Here is a 26,671-nt window from a genome sequence, read left to right on the forward strand (position 1 = left end):
CTCTTGGACCAATGTATTACATTCCAGAGTATTAAAGGAATTGGAGGATGTCATCTCAAAGACACTGACTGATTTTTTTTCCCCCAGAAATACTGGCACGTAGAGGAAGTGCCAGAAGACTGGAAAAGAGCCAATGTTATTCCAGTATTTTAGAAAGATGAAAAAGTGGGCCTATTTCATTTAGACCAATCAGCTTGATGTGTATATTTTAAAAACTCCTAGGGAAAACAACAGCAGGTCTGCAAGCACTTAGAAATAAACATGATGATTATCAGATATTAGTATTGTTAAAAAGAGATCATGCCAGAAAAATCTTTTTGGAGTCTTTAACAACGCATAGAATAGAATTTAGAATAGAATAGAATTTTTTTTATTGGCAAGTGTGATTGGACACACAAGGAATTTGTCTTGGTGCTTCTGCTCTCGGTGTACATAAAAGAAAAGATACGTTCATCAAGGTACAACATTTACAACACAAATGATGGTCAATATATCAATATAAATCATAAGGATTGCCAACAACAAAGTTACAGTCATACAGTCATAAGTGGAAAGAGATTGGTGATGGGAACTATGAGCAGATTGATAGTAGTGCAAATTTGGTAAATAGTGTATAGCCTTTATTGTCATTGTACATCATATATACAACAAACTTGGTTATGCAACTAAATTAGTGAACCAACAGAAAGCTATGAATGTAATGTATGTAGACATTGTCTATGGAGATTCTCAGTCATCCAGGTCATGGTTGTCCCAAAGATGCTTTTTCAAGAGGCAACTGGTTTTTCTTTGAAGATGTTTCACTTCTCATCCAAGAAGCTTCTTCAGCTTGGATGAGAAGTGAAACATCTTCAAAGAAAAACCAGGAAGTCCAGTTGGCTTTTGAAAAAAAACACCTTTGGGACTTCTTAAAGGATCTGTATGAACACAGAAGGATGTTGCATTGGGGTATCTCAGTGTTCTGTTCTAGGTACAACAGTTTTCAACGTGAAAGAATAGAAGGGATGCTTATAAACTTGTAGATGACACAAAGCTGGGGAATTGCTCATTTACTAGAAGTTAAAGCTTCAAAATGATCTTGATATATTTGAATGTCTAGCTAACAAAATGGTGTTCAATTGTGAGAATGATGTCAGGTTTTATGCTTGGGCAGGTCAAAGCAGACTAAGGAGAAATGAAAATAAATTAGTTAAACAGCAAACAAAACCATCGATACCAATGATGCAGAAGTATTATACTTTTTAAGGAAGCAGAATATATCACCAAAACAACAACAAAAAAAGATTGGTTTTGTTCATTAGATTACTAGATCTCTCAAATTTGCCATGGGTTTCTTTTGGTGTGTTTGTGTAGGCTTCCTAGCTAATTGCTGATTTCCAATAATGCAACTGGGAAGTTTCTTAATAGCACATGCAGCAAGGCATACAGTATAGTGACTGTTGTGACAATAGGTTTGTGAGCATAGCAACAGCTTTAGGAACATCCATTTCTGGTGTGCAAGAGTATGTTTTATAAATTTATGAGTTATTTCTCCCCTGAGAAGCTCAAGTGCTAGAAGCAAAGACATTGGATGGGGACCTGCAGTGGACCCAGCAGGAAGCTATGATACAGATACAAGTTACATGACAACAGTTTAATAAAACAGCAATTGCAGAAAGACAAAAGACAAGGCTCACTCCGAGTATCCAGGAATAAGGCCTACAGGGGAATGAAAGAATTTCTTCCAGTTCTTGACTTTTCAATAGGTTACCCAATAGGCAAATAGAAATAGAATAACAGAGTTGGAAGGGACTTTGGAGGTCTTCTAGTCCATCCCCCTGCTTAGGCAGGAAACCCTACACCCTTCAGACAAATGGTTATCCAAAATCTTCTTAAAAACTTCCAGTGTTGGAGAATCCACAACTTCTGGAGACAAGTTGTTCCACTGAGTAATTGTTCTAACTGGCAGGAAATTCTTCCTTAGTTCTAAGTTGCTTCTCTCCTTGATTAGTTTCCACCCATTGCTTCTTGTCCTGCCTTCAGTTGCTTTGGAGAATAGCTTGACTTCCTCTTCTTTGTGGCAGCCCCTGAGATATTGGAACACTGCTATCATTTTGCAACCGTTCTTCATATGGTTTAGCCTCCAGTCCCCTCCTCATCTTCGTTGTTCTTCTCTGCACTCTTTCTAAAGTTTCCACATCTTTTTTATATCATGGCAACCAAAATTGAATGCAGTATTCCAAGTGTGGCCTTACCAAGGCATTATAAAGTGGTATTAACAGTTCATGTGATCTTGATTTTACCCCTTTGTTTACGCAGCCTAGAACTGTGTTAGCAATCTTCTCTCTTATTTTCTTCTTCTGTTTCTTTGTTGATATTAAATCTGTTAAACCAGCCTCTGTTGATTTGTGCATCCTTTACATATGTTTCTTAAGCATTTCCCCCCCTTTTCTTTGTCTTTCTGGATGCCAAAATGCAGATTCAAGTTTTCCTTTTGACCTCATGTTGATGGGGAAGGAAAGAGATTACTTGCCACTTGGATGCAGTACTGCTAGACTCCTCTTGTTTTTCTTGAGCTGAATTGATTACCAAATTTGTGTGTAAATCTCAGTTCTGGCAACTTATCTTTATTTCGGAAGAAGGTATATGCCGATAAATAAGAGCACAGAATGGTGGCAACAACTAGCCAACTGAGCTACTGACAATACCAGCATTGGGAACATTTTTCTAGCAGTTGGGATCAAAATTTTGAGTGTTCTTTCTGTTGAAAGATTAATCGTGTTTGTGAACAAAGAGGCATTAGTTATGGAGAATGGATGTTTAGTTCCCATCCTGTGAAATACAAAAAGAAGATACTGTCTTGATAGTTTTGTTTCTGCCCAGCAAATTCTAGCACTGGGAATTGTGTGAAACCATCTTACGTTGAAAAACAAGTTGTGTTGGATTCCACAATGGTAATAATTGTATTTTTGATGCAGAAGCACAGGCTCATTTGATTGTGGGGAAAAAAATTAAAGCCAAATTCAAGCTTTCTAATCAATGGAACAACTTGCCTCCAGAAGTTGTGAATGCTCCAACACTGGAAGTTTTAAAGAAGAGATTGGGCAACCATTTGTCTGAAATAGCACAGGGCTTTCTGCCTGAGCAGGGGGTTGGACTAGAAGACCTCCAAGGTCCCTTCCAACTCTGTTATTCTCCTTATGGTAATGGCAATTTAGGCATAAAGAAAGGAACTATTAGTGCCAAGTATCACTTCAATAGTACATGATCAACTATTTCAGTAGTTTCATCCTGGCATGGACAACTGTTGAGAGAGTGGGACTCAGAACTTAGAATTATAGTTCCTTTCTAGTGTTTGGATCACTGCTTCCCAAACCTGGGTAAATTGTCCCAAATTGGATAAAAGTGGTTTTTCTTTGGGTAACAACACACAAACCATTACCCAGTCACCACAGGAACATTTAAACGGACTTAAAGTGTTTTACTTACACTGGATAAAAAGGACTTCTTGATAAGCAATTTGGGACAATGAAGGAAAATGCTTGGAAAGCACTGATCTAGAGGGTAAGATATTTAGCTTTGATAGAAAAAAGATTCTTCTGTGAGGAAAAGGCAGACAAGTAGGAAGGAAGGAACATATAATAAAGGTGTAAAAGAAACTTGATAAAGTCTGTATTGCAATAGTCCAAAACTTTAAATCTGTTTCTCTGCACAACCAAATCAAGGAATTTTTTTAGAAGCCTCTATTAAAACTTTTTTCAGGGCCAAGTCACAGTGGGATATACCTGGTACCATTTTTCCATGATGAGCAAATCCAGATTGATTACTAAATTACAAGATCACTTGTAGAAAATTACTGGTATAAGATTAGTAGAATCAACGACTCACTCCAAAATATTAGTTTGTCCCAATATGTCAAATGACAGAATGAGAAACCATGATATTGATACCACCTATGTAAAGATTGAAAGTAGATTTCCAAGTATTTAAATATTTTAATTAAAAAGTAAAGGTTCCCCTCACACATATGTGCTAGTTGTTCCCGACTCTAGGGGGCGGTGCTCATCTCTGTTTCAAAGCTGAAGAGCCACGGCTGTCCAAAGATGTCTTCATGTGGCCAGCATGACTAAACAGCAAAGGGACATGGAACACTATTACCTTCCCACCAAAGATGGTGCCTATTTTTATACTTTCATTTTTTATGTACTTTCGAACTGCTAGGTTGGCAAGTAACAGGAGCTCACTCCGTTATGCGGCAGTAGGGATTCGAACTGCTGAATTTCCGACCTTTCAATCAACAAGCTTAGTGTCTTATCCACTGAGCCACTGCATCCATTATAGTCAACACTCTTCATTGTGATTCCACACTACTATGAATTCATACTCAAGAGGGCTACTTAGAGTTGGAAACCAGCACACACATACACACACACAAATACACACACACACAAAAACACACACAGTATATCATATATATACCCTATTTTTCAGACTAAAAGTCACACTGGAGTATAAGACGCACCTTACTTTTTGGGGAGGAAAATAAGAAAAAAGCTGATCGGTGGGTGGATTGGCCTTCCGTAATAGCTCCAATCAGCTGTTCCCAGAAGTGAACTATAGCAACAGGTTCATTGGTTGTGAGCTCTGCGCCTTGCATTTTTTTCAGCCTCTGAAACGTCCATTTCAGAGGCCTTTTTTTCAGTCCCTGAAACCTCCATTTGAGAGGCTGGGCGAGGCTTCATTCGGTGTATAAGACGCACCCAAATTTTCACTCTCTTTGGGTGAGGGGGGAGATGTGTCTTATACACCGAAAAATACACCGAAAAATGGTATACATACTACCATAAAGCAGACTAAGCATCAATGTTTCAATGGATTCTGTCATCGCAGGAGATGTGCCTTTTAGCCTGAGGTTAGCAAATAGTTTTCCAAGTATAAGTTGGCAAAAGAATTTTACAGGCAGAAATTGCAAAAGTTCTGTTAAGTGTTGTCCAAATGGCATTGAGTGTGTTTTTCATATCTAGCTATTCCATAGGTCACGATCACAAATATGACTTGGTATCCAGATATGGCCATTCAACAACCCTGTTGTTTCTCCAAGGATACCTCAAAACTGAATGGTACTCAGAAGTCACCTTTTTTTAACAACAACAACAACAAAAACCTATTATTTAGGTTATGGGGCAAAACAGGTGCTTTATGCCTTCTAGAATGTGGAGTGTTCCTTGGCCAATAGAAATTGTTGCCCTCAGGCCAGGAACATTGTCACAGGAAATAAAAATAATCAAGTTGATGGCCACAATTGTGTGATCAATGAAAGGCTTCACTCATGATGTTAAAACCACAATATTTACATTTTGACCTCTTGTGCTCTTCATGATTCCCATGAGTACTTAAGCTTCAGGCTTTGTCGTAGACCATGTATGATAGGCATTCTTAAGAAAAAAAGAAAAAAAAGAGAGAGATAAAGAGAGAGTGAGTGAGTGACAGAGAGACAGAGACAGAGAGAGAGATTGGGAATGACAGAAAACTCTGCCATGTGGGGGGGGGGGAATTGTTTTGTTCTGCTAAACTGAGAGGTCTTCATTTTCAAATAATTGGGAGAATTTTCACTTTCTTTTATTTATTTGTTACAAATGAGAGGGCCTTGTAAAGTGGCAGCATTGCCAATTTATTTGCGTCAAATTGTCTTCCCTTTAGCTGGATTTAAAAAAGAACGACAGAAGAAAACGCTGATAAATTGTTAGACACTTCCAAATATTCAGAAGTTCTGGAGTTTCTGCCAGTGACAGATGGCTTTTCTTCTTTCATCTCCTGTCTTCTTGACAGGCTTCTCCGCACATTGCAAAATCTCCCCAGTGTGCCTACCCGTAAAAAAGATAATAATCTGCTTCCCCCCCCCCCTCCATCCACTTTTGTGCTCACTGGCCAAATGGCACTCATATCTTCAGAATACAACAATGCCAGTCTGGTGTATTCAGTAAAAAAAAAAAATCCACTCCTTCGACAGACATACTGCTAATCCACTGCAGAATGGAAGCCTGTGGTTTAGAATGCCGGTTTATTATCCTCCTCCAGCCTTCATTAAGAATGCATTCTCTAGTTGAGCTCTGTATTTCTTTTCCTTTTCAGCTCATGATGTGAGTTGCATAAACATCATTGCAGGCTTTCTGTCTTATATGGAAATTTCCAATCTGTCCCTCCTTTCTTTTTCTTTTCTTTTTTTTTATGAAAGAAGGGTTCTACTTGCCATCTCAAAACCAGCAAGAGAGAGAGAGAGATGAATTTTATTTATTTATTTATTTGATTGATTGATTGATTAGTTTGTCAAATATGTACAAGACAGCAGGTATGCATATGAACATGGACATGAACGAGGGAAATGAATATAAATAAATGCAGTAGGACAGGGATGGTAGGCACACTGGTGCGCTTATGCGCGCTCCATTTACAGACCACTTAGGAATGGGGTGAGGTCCATGGTAGACAGTTTAAGATGGAAGCTGTGAGGGTTTCGGGATGTAACAACAGACTCAGGTAGTGTTGTGCCTCGCCCGCCCCCCTCTCCGCAGCCGGGCCCCTCTCATCTCCTGTTATCTCAGCCAGGGACTGATAGAATAGAATAGAATTTTATTGGCCAAGTGTGATTGGACACACAAGGAATTTGTCTTGGTGCATATGCTCTCAGTGTACATAAAAGAAAAGATACATTCATCAAGGTACAACATTTACAACACAATTGATGGTCAATATATATATAAATCATAAGGATTGCCAGCAACAAGTTATAGTCATACAGTCATAAGTGGAAAGAGATTGGTGATGGGAACTATGAAACGATTAATAGTAGTGCAGATTCAGTAAATAGTCTGACAGTGTTGAGGGAATTATTTGTTTAGCAGAGTGATGGCCTTCGGGAAAAATTTTTTCTTGTGTCTAGTTGTTCTGGTGTGCAGTGCTCTATAGCGTCATTTTGAGGGTAGGAGTTGAAACAGTTTATGTCCAGGATGCGAGGGATCTGCAAATATTTTCACAGCCCTCTTCTTGATTTGTGCAGTATACAGGTCCTCAATGGAAGGCAGGTTGGTAGCAATTATTTTTTCTGCAGTTCTAATTATCCTCTGAAGTCTGTGTTTTTCTTGTTGGGTTGCAGAACCGAACCAGACAGTTATAGAGGTGCAAATGACAGACTCAATAATTCCTCTGTAGAATTGGATCAGCAGCTCCTTGGGCAGTTTGAGCTTACTGAGTTGGCGCAGAAAGAACATTCTTTGCTGTCCTTTTTTAATGATGTTTTTGATGTTAGCTGTCCATTTGAGATCTTGCAATATGATAGAACCCAGAAATTTGAAGGTTTCTACTGTTGATACTGTGTTGTCAAGTATTGTGAGAGGTGGAAGTATGGAAGGGTTTCTCCTAATGATAGTGCAGTCGAACGGCCGCATGCCTCCAGCCCCCAGTCCTGGCACCATGCCCGGACAGACCGAGCAAGACGAATGGCCTGCCATGCCTCCAGCCCCCAGTCCTGGCACCATGCCCGGAAGACCGAGCAAATAAACCCCTCCCCCACAGCATGTGAACATGAGGAGCCTGAAGCCAGTCACGAGCTGGAATTGCCGGCAGCTGGAGGGTGGACGGATCCACGCTTCCGGAGAATGGAGAGGCGACGTCAGCAAAAGGAAGGGAGGGGCAGGCCTGGATAAGTGCTGAGTCATGGAACCACACCCCATGGCCTATATAAAGGATCTGCTTTCTGGCATTCTTTGAGTCAGGCAAAGTGTAATTTGGATTGCTGAAGTCACATCTTGGACTCCTGCCTGCCCTGAGAACTCTGACAGAACTTTGGCAAAGCTGGAGAGGCTTTGTGGCCATGCTTGATACAGACTTCCCCAACCCGGCCATCAGAGGAGGAGTGGGACATGACAGGTAGAGCATTCCAGGCACTGACGACTCTGTTGCTGAAGTCGTATTTTCTGCAGTCGAGTTTGGAGCGGTTTACCTTGAGTTTGTACCGATTGTTTACCCGTGTATTGTTGAGGTTGAAGCTGAAGTAATCATTGACAGGTAAGACATTGTAGCAGATAATTTTGTGTACTGTGCTTAGATCATACCACAGGCGGTGCAGTTCCAGATTGTCCAAGCCTAAAATTTCAAGCCTGGTGCCATAAGGGATTCTATTGTGCGTAAAAGAGTGAAGTACTCTTCTTGTGAAATATCTCTGGACCCGCTCAATTTTATTAATGTCCGATATACATTGTAGATTCCAGGCAGACGAGCTGTATTCGAGAATTGGTCTGGCAAAGGTTTTGTATGCCCTAGTTAGCAATACAATGTTACCGGAGAAGAAGCTTCACAATTCCAAGTGCAATTCCAAGCATGTGCAGAGGTCTGAGGTGCAGCTCATAAAAAACTACTGGATGCCATAAATTCCTACAATGGAAAGGATTTGGGGTGTGTGTGTGTGTGTGTGTGTGTTATATTTATAAATCTTTTCATTGCTGCTCCCCTTGCCTTGCACAGCCTTATGAAAATACAGTAGGGGAGGCTTAAACTTAAACTTAAACTTCCTTTGTTCTGCATTGTCCACTGTTTCTTACTGGAGGAAACTGATAACCTTCACAAAGCCAGAATTGTGAAGTGATTGGATTTGCCACATAGATCTCCATCTTCCTAACAGTACTGCCTTAAATGATTTTGCCAGCATGGGGAGCCCATTGCTTTCCCTTCTTTTTCTGCTAAATAGCTACCGCACCAGCAAGCCTATCAATCAGGTATTGTCTGGATACATATCATATATAAGTGATTTGTTATATGCTACCCTAAGTCATATATTATAATTCTTTTTTTAAAAAAACAGCAATTCTATAATACCAGGTTGATATATGGCAAAATGTTGAAATCAATAACAGATCCCATTACGGATTAGTGTAATGAGTGAACCCAGCAGTTAGGTCTAGAGTAAAGTATGTGTGGCCTTGTAAATGTTGTTGAACTACAATTCTCAGCATCTCAGCCTAGTGTGATAATGAGGAATAAAGTTGGCGTTACAGTTCAACCGTATCTAGTAAGCTATGGATTCTCCGCTGTGGCCCTGTGCAGATGTCATCCATAGTTATTACCCAACAATCTTTTGTTCTATAAAACCCCAAGCATCCCTCATTGCTTCATCCCTCTAAAATCAGGAGTCTGGGATTTTTAAAAAAAACCAAGTTTAACAGCACTATGACTCTGTCAGCAGAGACACCGAACCATCACAACAGAGTTATGATTTTCAGTGATTTTGCTAGCTTCTGAATCTGTTTCCTTCACAGCACTGAGGGAGTCTGGTAACAGCCCTATTCCAAAAGCTTTCCCCTCTAACATAGTTGCAACCATTGCCCTTCTCCACACACACACCTCTTATATACCCTTTGCATTTCCCCATCCTGATTTATTTATTGGTTTGTACAGTTTAGAAAACTCTGGAAAGGTCCCAGTATTAAAAACAGGAAAACAATAAAACAACCAAGTATAAATCATGCACATGTGGAAGATTCTCCAGTGATCACTTTGAAAATTCCTGAGAGGATATATTAAGCTGCCATTTCTTTAGTCTTCTCCCAACCACTCCCACAAGTTACATCTGCCTGTACCCAATTATTCTTATACTCAGCATTAATTTTCTCATCTATTTTTTTTGTCCAACTTCCAGGTTGCCAAAACCTCAAAACCTAATGCTAAAGTGAACCCGGTCTCTATTTTTTGTTCGTTTGTTTGTTTAAAACATTAGAAGTGGAATGTTCCTCTTCTCCCCTCCTTTTTTTTTAAAAGACAAGAATGTGACCCCCAAATGGAAATGTAAAAAGAAATAGAATCCAGAGCTCTTAGTTTGTGTCCAGGCCATTTAAAATTCTGTGCAACTCCATGTCAACAATAGAGCCATTCTGAGGGTTTACAAGACTTGTGACATATGTCAAGTGAGGATTAGCTTCCGCTAGTGTGGAGATGGGACAGGAGCCAATACTATGTTCAAGAGATGAAATGTGAGACTGAATAAGCCACAAAAGGATCAATTGAAGCCAGCAAAGAGATACAGTACTGCTGTTTAGTAGTCATTCAGATTTTTTGTAATCCCCATGTGATAGTGCTACTTTGAGGAAAATTGCAGAAGTCCCCTACTAGAACATACTCCTGGACCCATATTTTCCGTAAATAATTCATGTGGTAATTTCACACGAATCAGTTGTAGAAACTAGGAAAGAAAGTGACAGAAAAGTTTGATTACTGTGCCTACTATAGAAAATAAGAGAGTCTGGTATAATGGATTCATCCGAGTAGCTAAAAGATTACGTATTTGCTCACTTATAAAACAATGTCATCTTTAAAGGTAACATAGTTGTTTGATCATAATATGTCATGGGAAAAAATTCTGGACATCAGAAAAGAAGTAATTCCTCCACTTACTCTGAAGTAATTCAGAGAGATTCTCATTTAGTAACTTCATGTAAGGGGAGGAAGGATGACGTAAATATGATATCGGACTTTATCCATTATGCTATTATGTGATTGTATCTAGTGTAGAGTATGAACTCAGCAATTTTGTTAAAATTAATGTTACAAAGTATGAAAAAACTCCCTTTATACAACCCTGTAATTCCTTAATTCGGGGTAGAATCAGGGCGATTGGCTAGAGCTGAGCATTTACTGTCCAGAAGCCCTCCTTGACACCATGTAGCAGATACTTTTTATTTGAACTCTCAACCTTCCAAGTTGGAGGCGAGCATCTGTACTCCTAGGCCACCATGCTGAAATTTTTCCACTATTTTTCTTTAGTATACCACAATTAAGGAAACCATGGCTTGTATAATGAGATTAGGGACACGGTGGTTCAAGGGGCTAGGACACTGAGCTTGTTGATCAAAAGGTCGGTAGTTCAGCGGTTCAAATCCCTGGTGCTGCCATGTAACGGGGTGAGCTCCCATTACTTGTCCCAGCTTCTGCCAACCTAGCAGTTCAAAAGCATGTAAAAAATGCAAGTAGAAAAAATAGGGACCACCTTTGGTGGGAAGGTAACAGCGTTCCGTGCGCCTTTGGCGTTGAGTCATGCCGGCCACATGACCACGGAGACGTCTTCGGATAGTGCTGGCTCTTCGGCTTTGAAACGGAGATGAGCACCACCCCCTAGAGTCAGCAACGACTAGCACATATGTGCGAGGGGAACCTTTACCTTTACCTATAATGAGATAATTACTGTTTAGGAATCCTAAATACAACTACTGAATGGAACCCCTGTATCAACCCATGTCGGATTGCACTAGGCAGGTAGACATATGATCTGTAGTTTATGAACTTTCAGAGTTACAACAACCTCAGAATGAGTACTTTATGATCTACAAAGCACTTCTATTCATCATAAAGTGTTTCATCCACTCACCCACCCACCCGCATTTAGGCCCTTGCCAACTAGTTTGTAACATTTTTTGCCAGTTTCTGTTGTTTTTTGCCAGGTTTCAGCAAAAACCGCCCATTTGGGTTCTCTTAATAACAATGGATTTACTTAATGACTGCAGTGATTCACTTAATGGCCACCGTGAGAAATATCAAAATTACAAAGATCTGTTTGGGTTGGTGTCTCGACTTACATCCTGATTTCCTGTGTCATAAATATCGAACTACTTGTCCAGAATTTCTCAATATTGGATCTCTACAACAGCCCTACAGAATGTAATGCAGAATGTAAGAAGATGTTGGATAATCATTTGTTTGAAGTGATGTAGGCTTTCCTACCTAAGCAGGGGATTGGACTAGAAGACCTCCAAGGTCCCTTCCAACTATGTTATTCTATTCTATTCTGTCCTGTTCTGTTCTGTTCTGTTCTATTCTAATATGATTTTATTCTTTATTTAATAAATTTACATTTAGCATTCTTTTTCAAGAACTTAAGGTAGATTATATAGTATTCCTGCCTCCAAATTTCCCACAGGTAAAAGAATTGACAGAAAGTGACTGGTCCAAAATTACCTAGTTAGCTCCTAGTGCTAAAAATGGGGATTTTTTTTTTTTTATGTCGTAGCCAAGATCTTCACAAGAACAATATTTGTTCTCAATAATATCAACCTACATGACAGATTGGCTGCCCAAATTACTGAAATGATTGAGATCAATCTATCTAAATGCTAATTCTGATATTCCTGCTGTTTTATAATAGGCCGATCCCTTATCTTTTCTGAGAAACAATCAATGCGTTAAAGTGACATGGGAACATCTGTTTTATTACTCCTGAAGTTTTTCTTCATGTACAGTACATAGTGCAGCTGTTTTGTTCTGAGTAACTGCTAATTTTTTACCTGTTAATAAATCAGGTTTTTAAAAAATATATTTATTTATTTATTTTTATTTTTCAAATTTATATACCGCCCTATCTCCCTAAGGACTCAGGGCGGTTCACAGGTAGTTAAAATACATATAAATACAGATTAAAAACACCAATTAAAAAACTTATTCTATTGCCCAAATTTAAAATAGTATAAATAATAAAAACCCCTTAAAACCCATAACTTTAAAATCTAATCCAGTCCCGCGCAAATAAATAAGTATGTTTTAAGCTCGCGACGAAAGGTTCGGAGGTCCGGAAGTTGACGCAGTCCTGGAGGGAGTTCGTTCCAGAGGGCGGGAGCCCCCACAGAGAAGGCCCTTCCCCTGGGTGTCGCCAGACGGCACTGCCTAGCTGACGGCACCCTGAGGAGTCCCTCTCTGTGAGAGCGCACGGGTCGGTGAGAGGTATTTGGTAGCAGTAGGCGGTCCCGTAAATAGCCCGGCCCTATGCCATGGAGCGCTTTAAAGATTGTCACCAGCATCTTGAAGCGCACCCGGAAGGCCACAGGTAGCCAGTGCAGTCTGCGCAGGATAGGTGTCACACGGGAGCCACGAGGGATATACAGGAAAGTCTCAACTTACAACAGTTTATTTAGTGACCATTTAAAGTTACAATGGCACTGACAAAAGTGACTTATGAAGGTTTTTTCACACTTACGACCATTGCACACACTTATGACCATTGCACACTTACGACCATGGTCATGTGATTAGAATTCGGATGCTTGACCAATGGCATGTATTTATGGATGGCTGCAGTGCTCTGTGGTCATGGGATCACCTTTTGCAAACTTCTCACAAGCAAAGTCAGCAAGGAAGCCAGCTTCACTTAACAACCACAGGGGTTCATTTAACAACTGCGGCAAGAAAGGTTGTAAAATGGGGCAAAACTCGCTTAACAACGTCTCAGTTAACAACAGAAATGTTGGGCTCAATTGTGGACGTACGTCGAGGACTATCTGGAGTTAATCAGGTGGTACATTCACTTTACCTTTCCAATCTTTATATAAATTGCTCAAGATAATTGATCAATGAAGAATATTCTCCTATTACAGTGATGGCTAACCTTTTCCGGACCAAGTGCCCAAAGTACGCCCCCAAACCCCCAAAATGCAATGTGTGTGTTCCCTGTGCATGCACGTGTGGGGCCCCATGCATGTGGGCACAGACCCCCTGCACGTGCTCTGCCCCCTCGCATGCACGTGCGCCCCTCCGCACATGTCCCACCCGCACGCATGCACGGCAGAGACCCAAAGACCAGCTGGCCAGTGGGAGGCGCGCACGTATGCACGGCGGAGCTGAACTGGGGCGATGGCTTGCGTGCCCACAGAGAGAACACTGCGTGACACCTCTGGCACACATGTCATAGTCCTATTACCTCACAGTATAGTCCTATTACCTCACAGTCCTATTACCTCACAGTCCTATTACCTCATTAGCATTATTCTAGTTAATCTCTTCCCTCTCAGGTGAGGGTATAGTGATCTGCCTGAGTCAGGTAAGCTGCAAGATTGGGAAGGGACTACTCTTCAAACTAATTGGATCTGGTCTATATTAGTGCTGCTTTTGGACTAATAAAATACAGAATGAATTATATTCTAATGGACAAAACAAATTACATTCATTTTAATATAATAATAAATATGTAAACAGCTATTTCATAACAGCTAAAGTATGGAATCCCTTGCTTTTATCAAATTATTGTAATGAAGAGAAGGAAGGAAACAAGAGTGGATTTCTTGTTTAAATAATTTTTAATTAGATGGAGGTGGAAATAAAGTGTGTGAATCATTTAATTGATTGAATTAAACTTCCAATTTCTTTTGGTCAAAGTAGTTGCTGCTTTTTCTAACTGAATTGCATGATACTTGCATTGGTCATGATTTTGAAGTCCAAGTTTAAGTCTAAGTCTATTTAAGACACAGGTGAATTCAGGTGCTAGTGATGCTTGTTTACTTGTTATTTCTCTTACACATCATTCTACCATTGCACAGTTTTCCCATTTGTTTATTTTGTTTAGTCTGAACAGCCCTTTATATTTCATTAAAACTAGGGTGGCCACAATAATTGAACTTATGATTTTACAATAAAGTTCAGGAACATCACATTTCACCTATTTCTTATTCCTGCTTCATAAAGAAATTAAAATAGGATGGTGGGGGGGGGATTCACACAACTTAAATGTAGCATACAAAATTTAGCCTTCCCTTGTTGTCCCAGAAATCCCCAATTTTTACAGTAAAGGGATTTAAAAATGCAACATTGGGGTCTTGAAGGAGGTTTGAGGACTACACAGAATCAGTGAACTCACATTAATTCCAGCTTTCCGAGATTATAATTTAAAAATACAAATGATCCAAAAATTACTGGAATATATTATTTTTCTATTGTTTCGTTTGCTATTTATGGAAAAATGTAAGGTTAAGGAATAGAAATGAAAAGTATAACCCAAAATGGTTATTTTCTTTTATGAAGGGGTTTTGATGGTAGTACAGAAGCCTCCCAGTATCATCCCTAATCTTTAAACCTCCCAGTTCCCTGAGAAACAATCCAACATTAGCCTAAACCAGGGTTCTGCAAATTTGGCAACTTTAAGACTTATGAACTTCAACTTCTAGAATTCTCCAGGCAGTATGGCTGGCTGAAGAATACTAGAAAATGAACTCCACAAAACTTAAAGTTCCCAGGTTTGGAGATCCATAGTCTAAACAATGATTGTTTCAGATTGTTTTTCAAAAACAGGCTAAGATTGGGAGTGTTTTTCTTCACAGCACTCATACACAGCGGTGGGTTTCACATATTCTTCACCACCGGTTCACCACACATGCGCTTCACAATCTGCGCATGCACCCAGCCTTCCACATATGTGGTTTGCTCAGGCATGCACCTTCTGCACACGCGCCGGCCTTCCGCATATGTGTTTGCTCATGCATGCACCTTCTGCACATGCGCCCGGCCTTGAAAACGTGGCTAAATAGGACAGAATTATGCCAGGGGGGCTGGGCAGCCACCTGCAGTCACTGCTACCAATTCGCCCGAACCGGTCAGAACCAGCTGAATACCACCTCTGCTCATACTCCTATCTTGACCTAACATATTTGCTTAAACTCCTTTCATTACCAAATCACTGGATGTTATTGGATAGCCTTAAAAGACCAGGAGCTGAGTTGTGGTCTTTGATCATTCAGACATTAGCCATTGCTGGCTTAAAGCATCCTTCTCTCCAACCCAAATTTGACCAAAACATTCACCCCACCTATTTAGGTTACAATATGTCCCTTGCATGTAAAATTATATTGACTGCTAGGAAACTAGTTTTATCACACAGGATATACTTTGTATAAAAATAGAGACATACCGTCCTACCAGGATGATTATGGAAATCATGAGAAACTCTGCAAACAGGACATAATGTAGCAAGTATCTCTCTCTCTGCTCCAAATGAGGTGTATGAGCCATTCTGACGGCCATGAAAAGGTTACCAATTAGGGAATATACTTTATTGGACTGAATGTTGCTAAAATATCCTTTGGAGAATTTATGGATAGACTTTAACCAATGTTCATACTGGCACTAAATTCTTGGCATATGATTCATATTTAAAGGTGCTTTAGATAATATAATCTATTTTGTACGAAGCAATTGTTATTGTCCATTCACTACCAATTTCATGTTCTTCAGGAAGTTTGGCGGATAAGTGGATAATGCTTAAATTTCTCAGAAATTGCTTAAACATTATTTTAAACCATTACCACCATCGCGTATTTCCACTTTGTGACCTAGGAAAAAAACAACTGCTTTGCAGAATTTGCTGTTAATAGCTTCAATCTTCATTGGATTGCTTCCGTAACATCAGCTTCTCTTTTCCTTGCTTTTCAGTGAAATCCTCTGGGTTTGGGAAAAACTAATAGGTATCTGCCAGATGGATTCATGATGTCAGTTCAATTGCTACTGCTGAAATTTCAGGAGCAGTATTAGGATTTCCTCACAAAAATAGGTTGTTCTCTACTTCTTTGTCACTCTTAAGAATCTGATGTTATTTAAAGAATGGTCATTTAAATAATGGTCACTATAAAGCCACTTAGAATACTGCATCCAGTTTTGGTCACACTATAAAAATGATGTTGAGACTCTAGAAAGAGTGCAAAGAAGAGCAACTATGATGAATAGCAGCCTGGTGGCTAAAACATATGAAGAACGGTTGTAAGAACTAGGCATGGCTAGTCTAGTGAAGAGAAGGACCACAGGTGACATGATAGCTGTGTTCCAATATTTGAGATCTACAAGATCCTTTCCAACTCTGTTATTCTCTTCTTTGGGCTTCATTGCTCCAGGGCAGAGGATAAGTTTTCCCTAACTCAGTTAAGGGAAGGGCATTTATTAAACCAAACATGCTTCTACTGTAGCTATGGTGGAAAATCCATTTTTAAAAATTGTGCATCTTGAATATTTTAGTGTTTTTCAATTTATCAGCAAACATTAAGGCTTAAATAATCATATGGACTTTTCATGGATGGATAGAGAATGAAGAAGGGAATTACCTTCTTCGTTCTCTAATCCCACAGTTTAATTAACAAACCAAACAATAATCCAAATGTTTTGGGACTGTTCTTGCACAAAAAAAAGCCATTCTATTTCCACAGAATGGGCGAAGGGAGCCTTTTCAGATCTGGGGTTTCATAATTATTTTGTTTTTAATGCCTCCGCTATGATTCCTGTCTCCATCCCAACCGATGAGCTTCTGTTGTCCTTTGTGGCAAGCATCTATTTAACAATCACTGGCTTTGGTATAAATAAGATGACTGATGGCTGCATTCTTTTCTATTTCAGGTTGTGGAAGCCAATTTGGTTGCTTTTGACTGTCACTGGATCATTATAAATGAGGTAACTGTCAACCAGACATGAATCCTGCTTTTAATCTAAGGGTGAGAATATTCTTAGTGGTTTTGTCCTTGCCAAGAAGAAACAAGGAGCAGAAGTAAAAGTTCAGCTGAGCTAGTGGACAGAAATGTTGCTTAAATAAATTGGGGAATCGTAACGGAAAAGATAGTGCGCTCTAAATGAAAATTCCACTGAAGAATTTATTTGGTTTTGTTGTCGTTTTTCTTCATTTGTTTTTTAGCTATTTTCTTCTTTGACTGGAATTGATATTTCCAAATCTGAACTGCTAATCAGTCATCACGGATCCTAAGGCCAACCACCTTGGTTAATTTGGTGAATCTATTCTAATACTAATTCCTACTTTATTTGGCTTTAATTTAATTGAAGTAAAGGGATGTGGTGGCTCAGTGGCTAAGATGCTGAGCTTGTCGATCGAAAAGTCAGCAGTTCAGTGGTTCAAATCCCTAGTGCCACATAACAGGGTGAGCTCCCGCTACTTGTCCCAGCTTCTGCCAACCTAGCAATTTGAAAGCACATAAAAAATCCAAGTAGAAAAATAGGGACCGCCTTTGGTGGGAAAGTAAAGGCGTTCCGTGCACCTTTGACATTTAGTAATGCCAGCTACATGATCATGGAAATCTATTTGGAAAGTGCTGGCTCTTTGGCTTTGAAACAGAGATGAGCACTGCCCCCTAGAGTCAGGAACAACTAGCACATATGTGTACCTTTTAATTGAAGTAAAAGGTTTACTTCCATTAAAAGGGTTGAAAAAGGTTTACCTTAAAACAAAGTCCTCAAAATTTTAAATGGAATACCCAGACCAGCTTGCATTACCCTTTGTAAATCATTGCTACAGGTAGTTACAGGTAAGTCTCAACTTACAACAGTTTGCTTAGTGACCATTCGAAGTGACAACGCCACTGAAAAAAATGACTTATGACCATTTTGACTATTGCAATATTCCCATGGTCACATGATTTATATTTGGATGTGTGACGACTGACTCAGATTTATAACGGTTGCAGCGTCCCGGGATCCTGTGACCACCTTTTGCAACCTTCTGACAAGCAATGAGGAAGCCAGATTCACTGAACAACCTTGTTACTAACTTAACAGCTACAACGCAACTGCACTGCACAAATGTGGCAAGAAAAGTTGTAAAATGGGGCAAAACTCACTTAACAAATTTCTTACTGAGCAACATAAATTTTGGGCTCAATTGTGGCCGTAAGTTGAAGACTACCTGTATATCTTCATCGTTTCAATTTTCCTTGTCATTTGTTTTTCTGGGGCAGCCAGGTTAGTCTTTTGAAAACAAGCAAACTAGTAAAGGAATAGTAAACTTGTGGCACTTCAGAGACAAACCATTACCTTGAGTAATGAATCATCCTTCATCTATAAAGTTCATTTGCTGTCACCAATTCTCAGCCTAGGTTAATTTAAATTTATGGCAAGGATTATACAAGCTATAAGAATGAATTTGAATTTTTGGGATGGGTAAATACTAAGTTAAAGTAGAATGGATTGGGCCAGATTTAGACATACTTAAAAATAAATCTTCTTTGTACACTGTCTCAATTGTCATCTTTAACTAGCTTTAAAAATCCAATGTATTTATATAAGTAAACCCAATGTATATTTAATGCATAGCCCTGTTGAAATAATTAAGCTCTAAATCATTATTAACTTAAGCCTCCCATTATTTCTGATGGATTATGGTATATTCTGCTTATAGCTGAATGTACAAGTGATAAGAGGCAATTCAGATGAATGCCTTTTTTTTTTTTTTACATTTTAAATGATAATAATTGAAGAGACGATTGGGGAAGGATTCTCTATTCTTTATGCACCTGACTTTCATTTAGACTTACATAGTGTATATTTCATGGGAGCTCTCTAATTTCTCTGCCTTTGTACTGAAAATGTGACAATGTAAAGATAGTAATAAGGAACTGAGGTTTAGTTTCACAGCATATATCTATAGTTTACTTATAGTTGCATTTATTATCATGAAAAATAATGCAATCACAGCAAATCGTCTTAAAATGTGCTGTTGTAACAAAACTTTACATTTGATTTTTTTTCACTGAGATGCTTCCCAGCATTCTATTATTTTTGGCTTGTACTTTTCCCATCTTATCTGTCACTGACTTCTCTATGTTCAGATACATTACTTTTCCTTTTTTCACAGTTTTGTGTGGTTCAGCAGTACCCCACCATTTGAATTACAGATATCTCCTATGCAAGTGCCATTTTTTTGAAAAATAGAACTCAGTTATTGACAGGATTGGTTATTGAACTGTTGGTTGTTGGGTTTTTTTAATTTTGCTTGTTGATCTAAGAAAAATGCTAGGATTAATATATATATATGGCATATTTGTATAAAAATCACCTGAAGAAAAAACAAAAATCATATCTCAGAAATTTAGAATAATTTTTAAATACTTAATTAAGCATTTGAAACATTTAAGGCAATGTTATGCTTGCATTTGGGTCTTGAATCTTATATCAACTTTAGACTGTATCTTTTTTTTTAACAAAACATCTGTGCTTTTTAAATTGTATCACATCTTATGGGGAATAATATTAATATCTGGAATCTAGAATGTCTACAATAGAATATGATGATGCCCATTATAAGTGAAATTTCATTTTTTATTTGATAGTCAAATTAAAACCAGTCATGTTATTTTAAATATTTACATTATATTTATTTATCCACCCGTCTTTTAAAAAAATCCACTTAAAAATCATTAAAACCACTAAATTGTGTTTTAAAAACATATTGGTCCTTGCTTAGGATTTATATCTTACTATCTTTAAAGCGCTCCATGGCTTAGGGCCGGGTTATATACGGGACCGCCTACTGCTACCGAATGCCTCCCATCGACCCGTGCGCTCTCACAGAGAGGGACTCCTCGGGGTGCCGTCTGCCAGGCAATGTCGGCTGGCGACCCCCAGGGGAAGGGCCTTCTCTGTGAGGGCCCCTACCCTCTGGAATGAACTTCCCACAGGACTTCACCAACTCCCTGACCTTCAAACCTTTCACCGCGAGCTGAAGACCTATTTGTTCACTCGCACAGGACTGGCATAGGATTTTAGATTTATATGGTTTTTTAATTTTTGATTGGGTTTTATGATTTTAAATTTCTTTTAATCTTGGCCAATTTGAATAAGTTTTTTAATAGTATTTTATATTGTATTTATATTATTGTCTATTTTATCTGGCTGCGAACCGCCCTGAGTCCTTTGGGAGAAGGGCGATATAAAAATCTAAATAAATAAATAAATAAATATATATATTTCCTAAAGAAATATTATCCGAGTAGGTTTTAGTTTAATAATTAAATATATATATTTTATGAACTAATATATTACACCCATATTATCCTATTTTAATTGATTGATGAGGTAATTTGCCCCCAAGAAAACTATGTATCGTATCACCTACTATGCCACTAAAATGGACATCTCCTATTTGTTCCGTTCTTTGTCAGCAAGTTGAATTTAAATATCCTTCTCCTTTAATAGTAATCTTTAACTCCTTCGGGTTTCTTCTAGTGTTCAATCTTCAAAGTCGCATCCTATGATGTATTTTTTCCAGAATTCAGAATAACAGCTGCTTCCTGCAGGAAGACTTCTTATAATTAATTTCAAAATCTTATTTCAGATCTATTTGGACCATTTATGACTTTCCAAAAACATCATTCTAATCACCCATGTGCTGTTTATTCTCCCCACCAAAAGTCAGCTTCTCCTAAGACCTATTTTCATTAAAGACTGGAAGAAAGTCACCCAGGGAATGCCCTAAAACTTTCCATTGGAGCTTGTGTTGCCGCACTGTAATGATTATTTTAAAATTCTTCTGGCACCTTTAATGGATTAGCACTGGGATTTTATGAATTACAGAATCACATTTCCATACAATTCATGCTTCAAATATGATTTGGAAGAAGTGCTTTGAATCCCTCATGAGGTTAAACACAGCATCTCTCTGCGGTTCATTAATAAAATTTGCACATGAGCCTGAAACAGGTTTCCTGGTTTAAGGAATCTACTCATTGAAGATAAGATTATTCTTAAAGCAACAACCACTTTTTCACATCCTGCATGTATGGGCCTCAGAACTCAAAGGAGCCTTTATTTTATGATATATTTGTTTAGTCTGAGAATAAAACCATGTGTATAAATAAAGAAAATATTGTTCTACATAACAATTCTACATTTACCTCCAGCCATTAAATCCAACTAGTAAACCCAAAACAAGGAAACCCTCTTGGGAGATTTCAATTCCCAAAAGTAAAACTTTATTGGATACACCGTATTGGTACTGAAGAAACAAAACCAGATCTGGTTTTCCAGCACAAATGCTTGTCCAGTTAAACAATAGCTGCTTTTTCTCCCCACCCCTGGATGATCACATTATACCAATTATGAGACATCCTTTTCTTATGAGAACAGTCCATCTCTTTCTCCAACACCTACAGTGGTAACCTTGATGGTTTCCATGTCTCTCACACTCTTCACATTCCATTTCCCGCTTCCTACCCCCAGTTCATTGGCAAGTTGAAAAGCATTAAGGTTTGAAAGAATCAAAGTGCTTCAATCTTGACATAAACAGTTTCTGAAAACAAAAATGCTGGATTGAAGAGAAAGACCCTTGATTTTATTCCTCTAGAATTTCTGAAACCATCAAAACCCTCCAAGGGACTTTCTAGAAACTTGTGTCCAGTGAATCTAGGCTGGTCACTGCCAAGCTGCTCCCTAATAACTCAATCCAGACCATTGCAGTATAATTTCTTGTTACATCGGTGCTCTTAAGGAAGGGATAGATGAGGGATAGATGAGTTAATTGAGTTAATTGAACTCACCCACAACTGTGCCCTGTTTCATCTTTGGCCTGTGACGTACAAGACACATTGGTGCATGGTCTTAGTATCCATTTTTCCAGGCTGAGTTGAAAGAGCTTGCAATGGCATGCAGAATATATTCCTCAGATCATCATTATTCTAGATCATCATTAAAGGTTGTCTTTGTGCTAGTGAAAGAGGATGTCCTTTTGTCTGCAGTTCTTGTTCAATCTGGAAGAAGATTCCAAGAAGGAAGATGAGATGATAATGACTGATGAGACATGCCCACTTTTGTTTTCATTCACAGAAGGGAAATGGAATTTTCCCAGGGAGGGTACGAGGCAGGGTGACTTCAAAGTCACAGCTGTCTGGATAGCCTGGGTCAGTTGACAGGTATTATATCTTAAATTTACAGATTAAGCAGTGAATAATAGTTTTATTTTATTTTATTAACAGCTTAGCTAATTAAAATTGGAGAAATTCAACCCAACACCATTTTACATATATATATATATATATATATATATATATATATATATATATATATATATATATATATAAGCAGTGTGTGATCGCAGCTGTTTCTTCCTTTAACTGCTAGTGGGGTTTGAACTGATTGGATGGGAGTTTGGCTGTGCTCTGATTGGATGGGGGTTTTGTGCTCTGATTGGATGGGGGTGTGTCCCGAAACAGGACACACCCCCATCCAATCAGAGCACAAAAAACCCCCATCCAATCAGAGCACAGCCAAACTCCCATCCAATCAGTTCAAACTCCCACTAGCAGTTAAAAGGAAGAAACAGCTGCGATCACACACTGCTCCCAGAAGCACGAAGCTGAAGCCTGAAGATGATGAATGAGACCGTCAAACGCCGCCATGACACTTCCAATTTTACACGGAGAAAACCCAACAACCAAAGACCTATATACAAACACCGTGAAAACCTCAGAAAATATATATAAATATATATATATATATATATATATATATATATATATATATATATATATATATATATATATATATATATTCATTTTTATATCCTGCCTTTCTTTTAAGAAGGGTAGTTTTACACACTTCTCTTCTTCTCAGAAACAACTTACTGTGTATCCAGAGCTAGAATAACCGTGAATTTTTCAGACCTGGGAGAAAATAAAGGAATGTTAGAAAGTGAGTCTTACCAATCCTAATATTAAACTGTTCTCCTCAGCTAAGGAGAAGGGAAAATAAACTCAAAATTTTGAGTGGCTCATGGAATGACTTTCCATCTTTTGCTTTCAGATGTTTCTGGTTTTTAATGTTCTTAAGAAAAAACTTGAGAGCACTTTTCTGAATTCACCTCTATATTAACCAAATCATTTGATCTGCAGCATCAAACGCTGCCAGAAAGACAAATATTCATTGATAGTAACCTCAATTTTCCATTAAAAGCAGCTTCTAACCATAGAAACAGACGGTTTGTTGTTAGTTGTAAAATTGTGTCTGACCCATCGCGACCCCATGGACAACTTTCCTCCAGGCCTTCCTGTTCTCTACCATCCCCTGGAGACCATTTAAGCTCACACCAACTGGTTCAGTGACTCCATCCAGCCACCTCATTCTCTATCATCCCTTTCTTCTTTTGCCCTCAATCATTCCCAGCATTAGGCTCTTCTCCAGTGAGTCCTTCCTTCTCATTAAGTGGCCAAAGTATTTCAGTTTCATCTTCAGGATCTGGCCTTCTAAAGAGCAGTCAGGGTTGATCTCCTCTAAGACTGACTTGTTTGATCACCTTGCAGTCCAAGGAACTCTCAGGAGTCTTCTCCAGTGCCATAGTTCAAAGGCCTCAATTCTTTGACGCTCAGCCATTCTTATGGTCCAACTTTCACAGCCATACATTGCAACTGAAAAAACCATAGTCCTTGACTATACGCACTTTTGTTGGCAGGGCGAAGTCTGTGCTTTTTAGTACACTGTCTAACTTTGCCATAGCTTTCCTCCCCAAGAGCAAATGTCTTAATTTCTTGGCTGTAGTCCCCATGCGTGGTGATCTTGGAGCCCAGAAAAATAAAATCTGTCACTATCTCCATTTCTTCCCCATCCTTGCCAGGAATTGAGAGAGCTTTGAGCCATGATCTTAGTTTTCTTAATGTTGAGTTTCAAGCCAACTTTTCTACTTTCCTCCTTCACCCTCATTAGAAGGTTCTTTAGTTCCTCTTCATTTTCTGCCATTAGAGTGATATCATCTGCATATCTGAGGTTGCTGATATTTCTCCAACTTGTTCATTAATTCCAACTTGTGATTCATTTAGCCTTGCCTTTCTCATGATTCTCTGCTCTAAGTTAAATAGGCAGGGTGACAGTATACAGCCTTGCCGCACTCCTTTCTCAATTTTGAATGAATCAGTGGTTCCCTGTCCAGCTTTCACTGTTGCTTCTTGACCCACATATAGGTTTCTCAAGACACAAATAAGATGGTCTGGTACTTCCATCTCTTTGAGAACTTGCCACAATTTGTTGTGATCCACACAATCAAAGGCTTTAGCATAGTCAATGAAGCAGAAGTAGATGTTTTTCTGGAACTCCCTAACTTTCTCCATGATCCAGCGCATGTTGGCAATTTGATCTCTAGTTCCTCTGCGTCTTCAAAATCCTGCCTGTACTTCTGGTAATTCTTGGTCCACCTACTGCTGGAGCCTAGCTTGTAGGATTTTGAGCATAACTTTGCTAGCATGTGAAATGAGTGCAATGGTGCAGTAGTTTGAGCATTCTTTGGCATTGCCCTTCTTTGGAATTGGAATGTAAACTGACCTTTCCAATCCTGTGGCCGCTGTTGAGTTTTCCAAATTTGCTGGAATATTGAGTGTAGCACTTTTACTGCATCATCTTTTAAGATTTTGAATAGCTCAGTTGGAATACTGCCACCTCCACTAGCTTTGCTGTTGCTCAGACTTCCTAACGCCCATTTGACTTCGCATTCCAAGATGTCTGGCTCGAGGTCAGTGGCCACCCCATTGTGATTATCACTGACATTAAGTTCCTTGTATAGTTCTTCTGTGTAATTTTGCCACCTCTTCTTAATCTCTTCTACCTCTGTTAGGTCCCTGCCATTTTGGTCCTTTATCATGCCCATCTTTGCATGAAACGTTCCCTTCATATCTCCAATTTTCGTGAAGAGATCTCTGTTCCTCCCTCTTCTATTGTTTTCTTCTATTTCTTTGCATTGTTCATTTAAGAAGGCATTCTTATCGCTTCTAGCTATTCTCTGGAATTCTGCATTCAACTCAGTGTATCTTTCTCTTTCTCCCTTGCCTTTCACTTCCCTTCTTTCCTCAGCTATTTGTAATGCTTCCTCTGACAGCCATTTGCTTTCTTGCATTTATTTTTCTTTGGGATGGTTTTAGTTGCTACCTCTTGTACAATGTTGCCAACCTCCGTCCATAGTTCTTCAGGCACTCTGACTATGAGATCTAATTCCTTAAATCTATTTGTCACCTCTACTGTATGAACAAACAAGTCAGTCTTAGAGGAGATCAACCCTGACTGCTCTTTAGAAGGCCAGATCCTGAAGATGAAACTGAAATACTTTGGCCACCTAATGAGAAGGAAGGACTCACTGGAGAAGAGCCTAATGCTGGGAAAGATTGAGGGCAAAAGAAGCATGGGATGACAGAGAATGAGTTGGCCGGATGGAGTCACTGAAGCAGTAGGCGTGAGCTTAAATGGACTCCAGAGGATGGTAGAGGATAGGAAGGCCTGGAGGAACGTTGTCCATGGGGTCGCAATGGGTCAGACACGACTTTGCAACTAACAACAACTGTATATTCATCAGGGATATGATTTAGTTCATACCTGAGTGGCCTAGTGCGTTTCCCTACTTTCTTCAATTTAAGCCTAAATTTTGCCACGAGAAGCTCATGATCTGAGCCACAGACAGCTCCTGGTCTTGTTTTTACTGACTGTATAGAGCTTCTCCATGTTTGGCTGCAGAGCATATAGTCAATCTGATTTCTGTATTGACTGTCTGGTGATATCCATGTGTAGAGGCATCTCTTGGGTTGTTGGAAAAGAGTGTTTGCTATGACCATCGTATTCTCTTGACAAAATTCTACCACCCTGTGCCTTGCCTCATTTTGTACTCCAAGACCAAACTTGCCTGTTATTCTGGTTATCTTTTGACTTCCTATTTAGCATTCCAATCCCCCATGATGATGAGGACATATTTTAGTGTTAATTCTAGAAGGTGTTGTAGGTATTCATAGAACCAATCAACTTCAATCTTTTCAGCACCAGTGGTTGGGGCATAGACCTAGACTACTGTGATGTTGAATGGTTTGCCTTGGATTCTAACTGAGATCATTTTGTCATTTTGGGGATTGTATCCTAGTACTGCTTTTCGTATTCTTTTATTAACTATGACGGTTACTCCATTTCTTCTGAGGGATTCTTGCCCACAGTAGTATACCTGATGGTCATCTGAATTAAAGTTACTCATTCCTGTCCATTTTAGTTTGCTGATTCCTAAGATGCTAATGTTCAGTCTTGTCATCTCTTGTTTGACCATGTCCAGCTTGCCTTGATTCGTGGATCTTACATTCCATGTTCCTATGGACTATAGATCTTTATA

General features: G+C 39.0%; 1 protein-coding gene across 1 annotated transcript in view; it reads left to right on the top strand.

The window, feature by feature from the left end:
• Positions 1 to 26,671, top strand: part of GRID2 (glutamate ionotropic receptor delta type subunit 2) — a 1,015,350-nt gene that overhangs the window by 539,938 nt on the left and 448,741 nt on the right. The window contains exon 3 of the mRNA XM_058193169.1: positions 17,164 to 17,217. Within this exon, the coding sequence (XP_058049152.1) occupies positions 17,164 to 17,217 (54 nt within the window). The remainder of the gene's footprint in view (positions 1 to 17,163; positions 17,218 to 26,671) is intronic.

Source organism: Ahaetulla prasina, chromosome 8, assembly GCF_028640845.1.
Source record: "Ahaetulla prasina isolate Xishuangbanna chromosome 8, ASM2864084v1, whole genome shotgun sequence".
Lineage (NCBI taxonomy): Eukaryota > Metazoa > Chordata > Lepidosauria > Squamata > Colubridae > Ahaetulla > Ahaetulla prasina.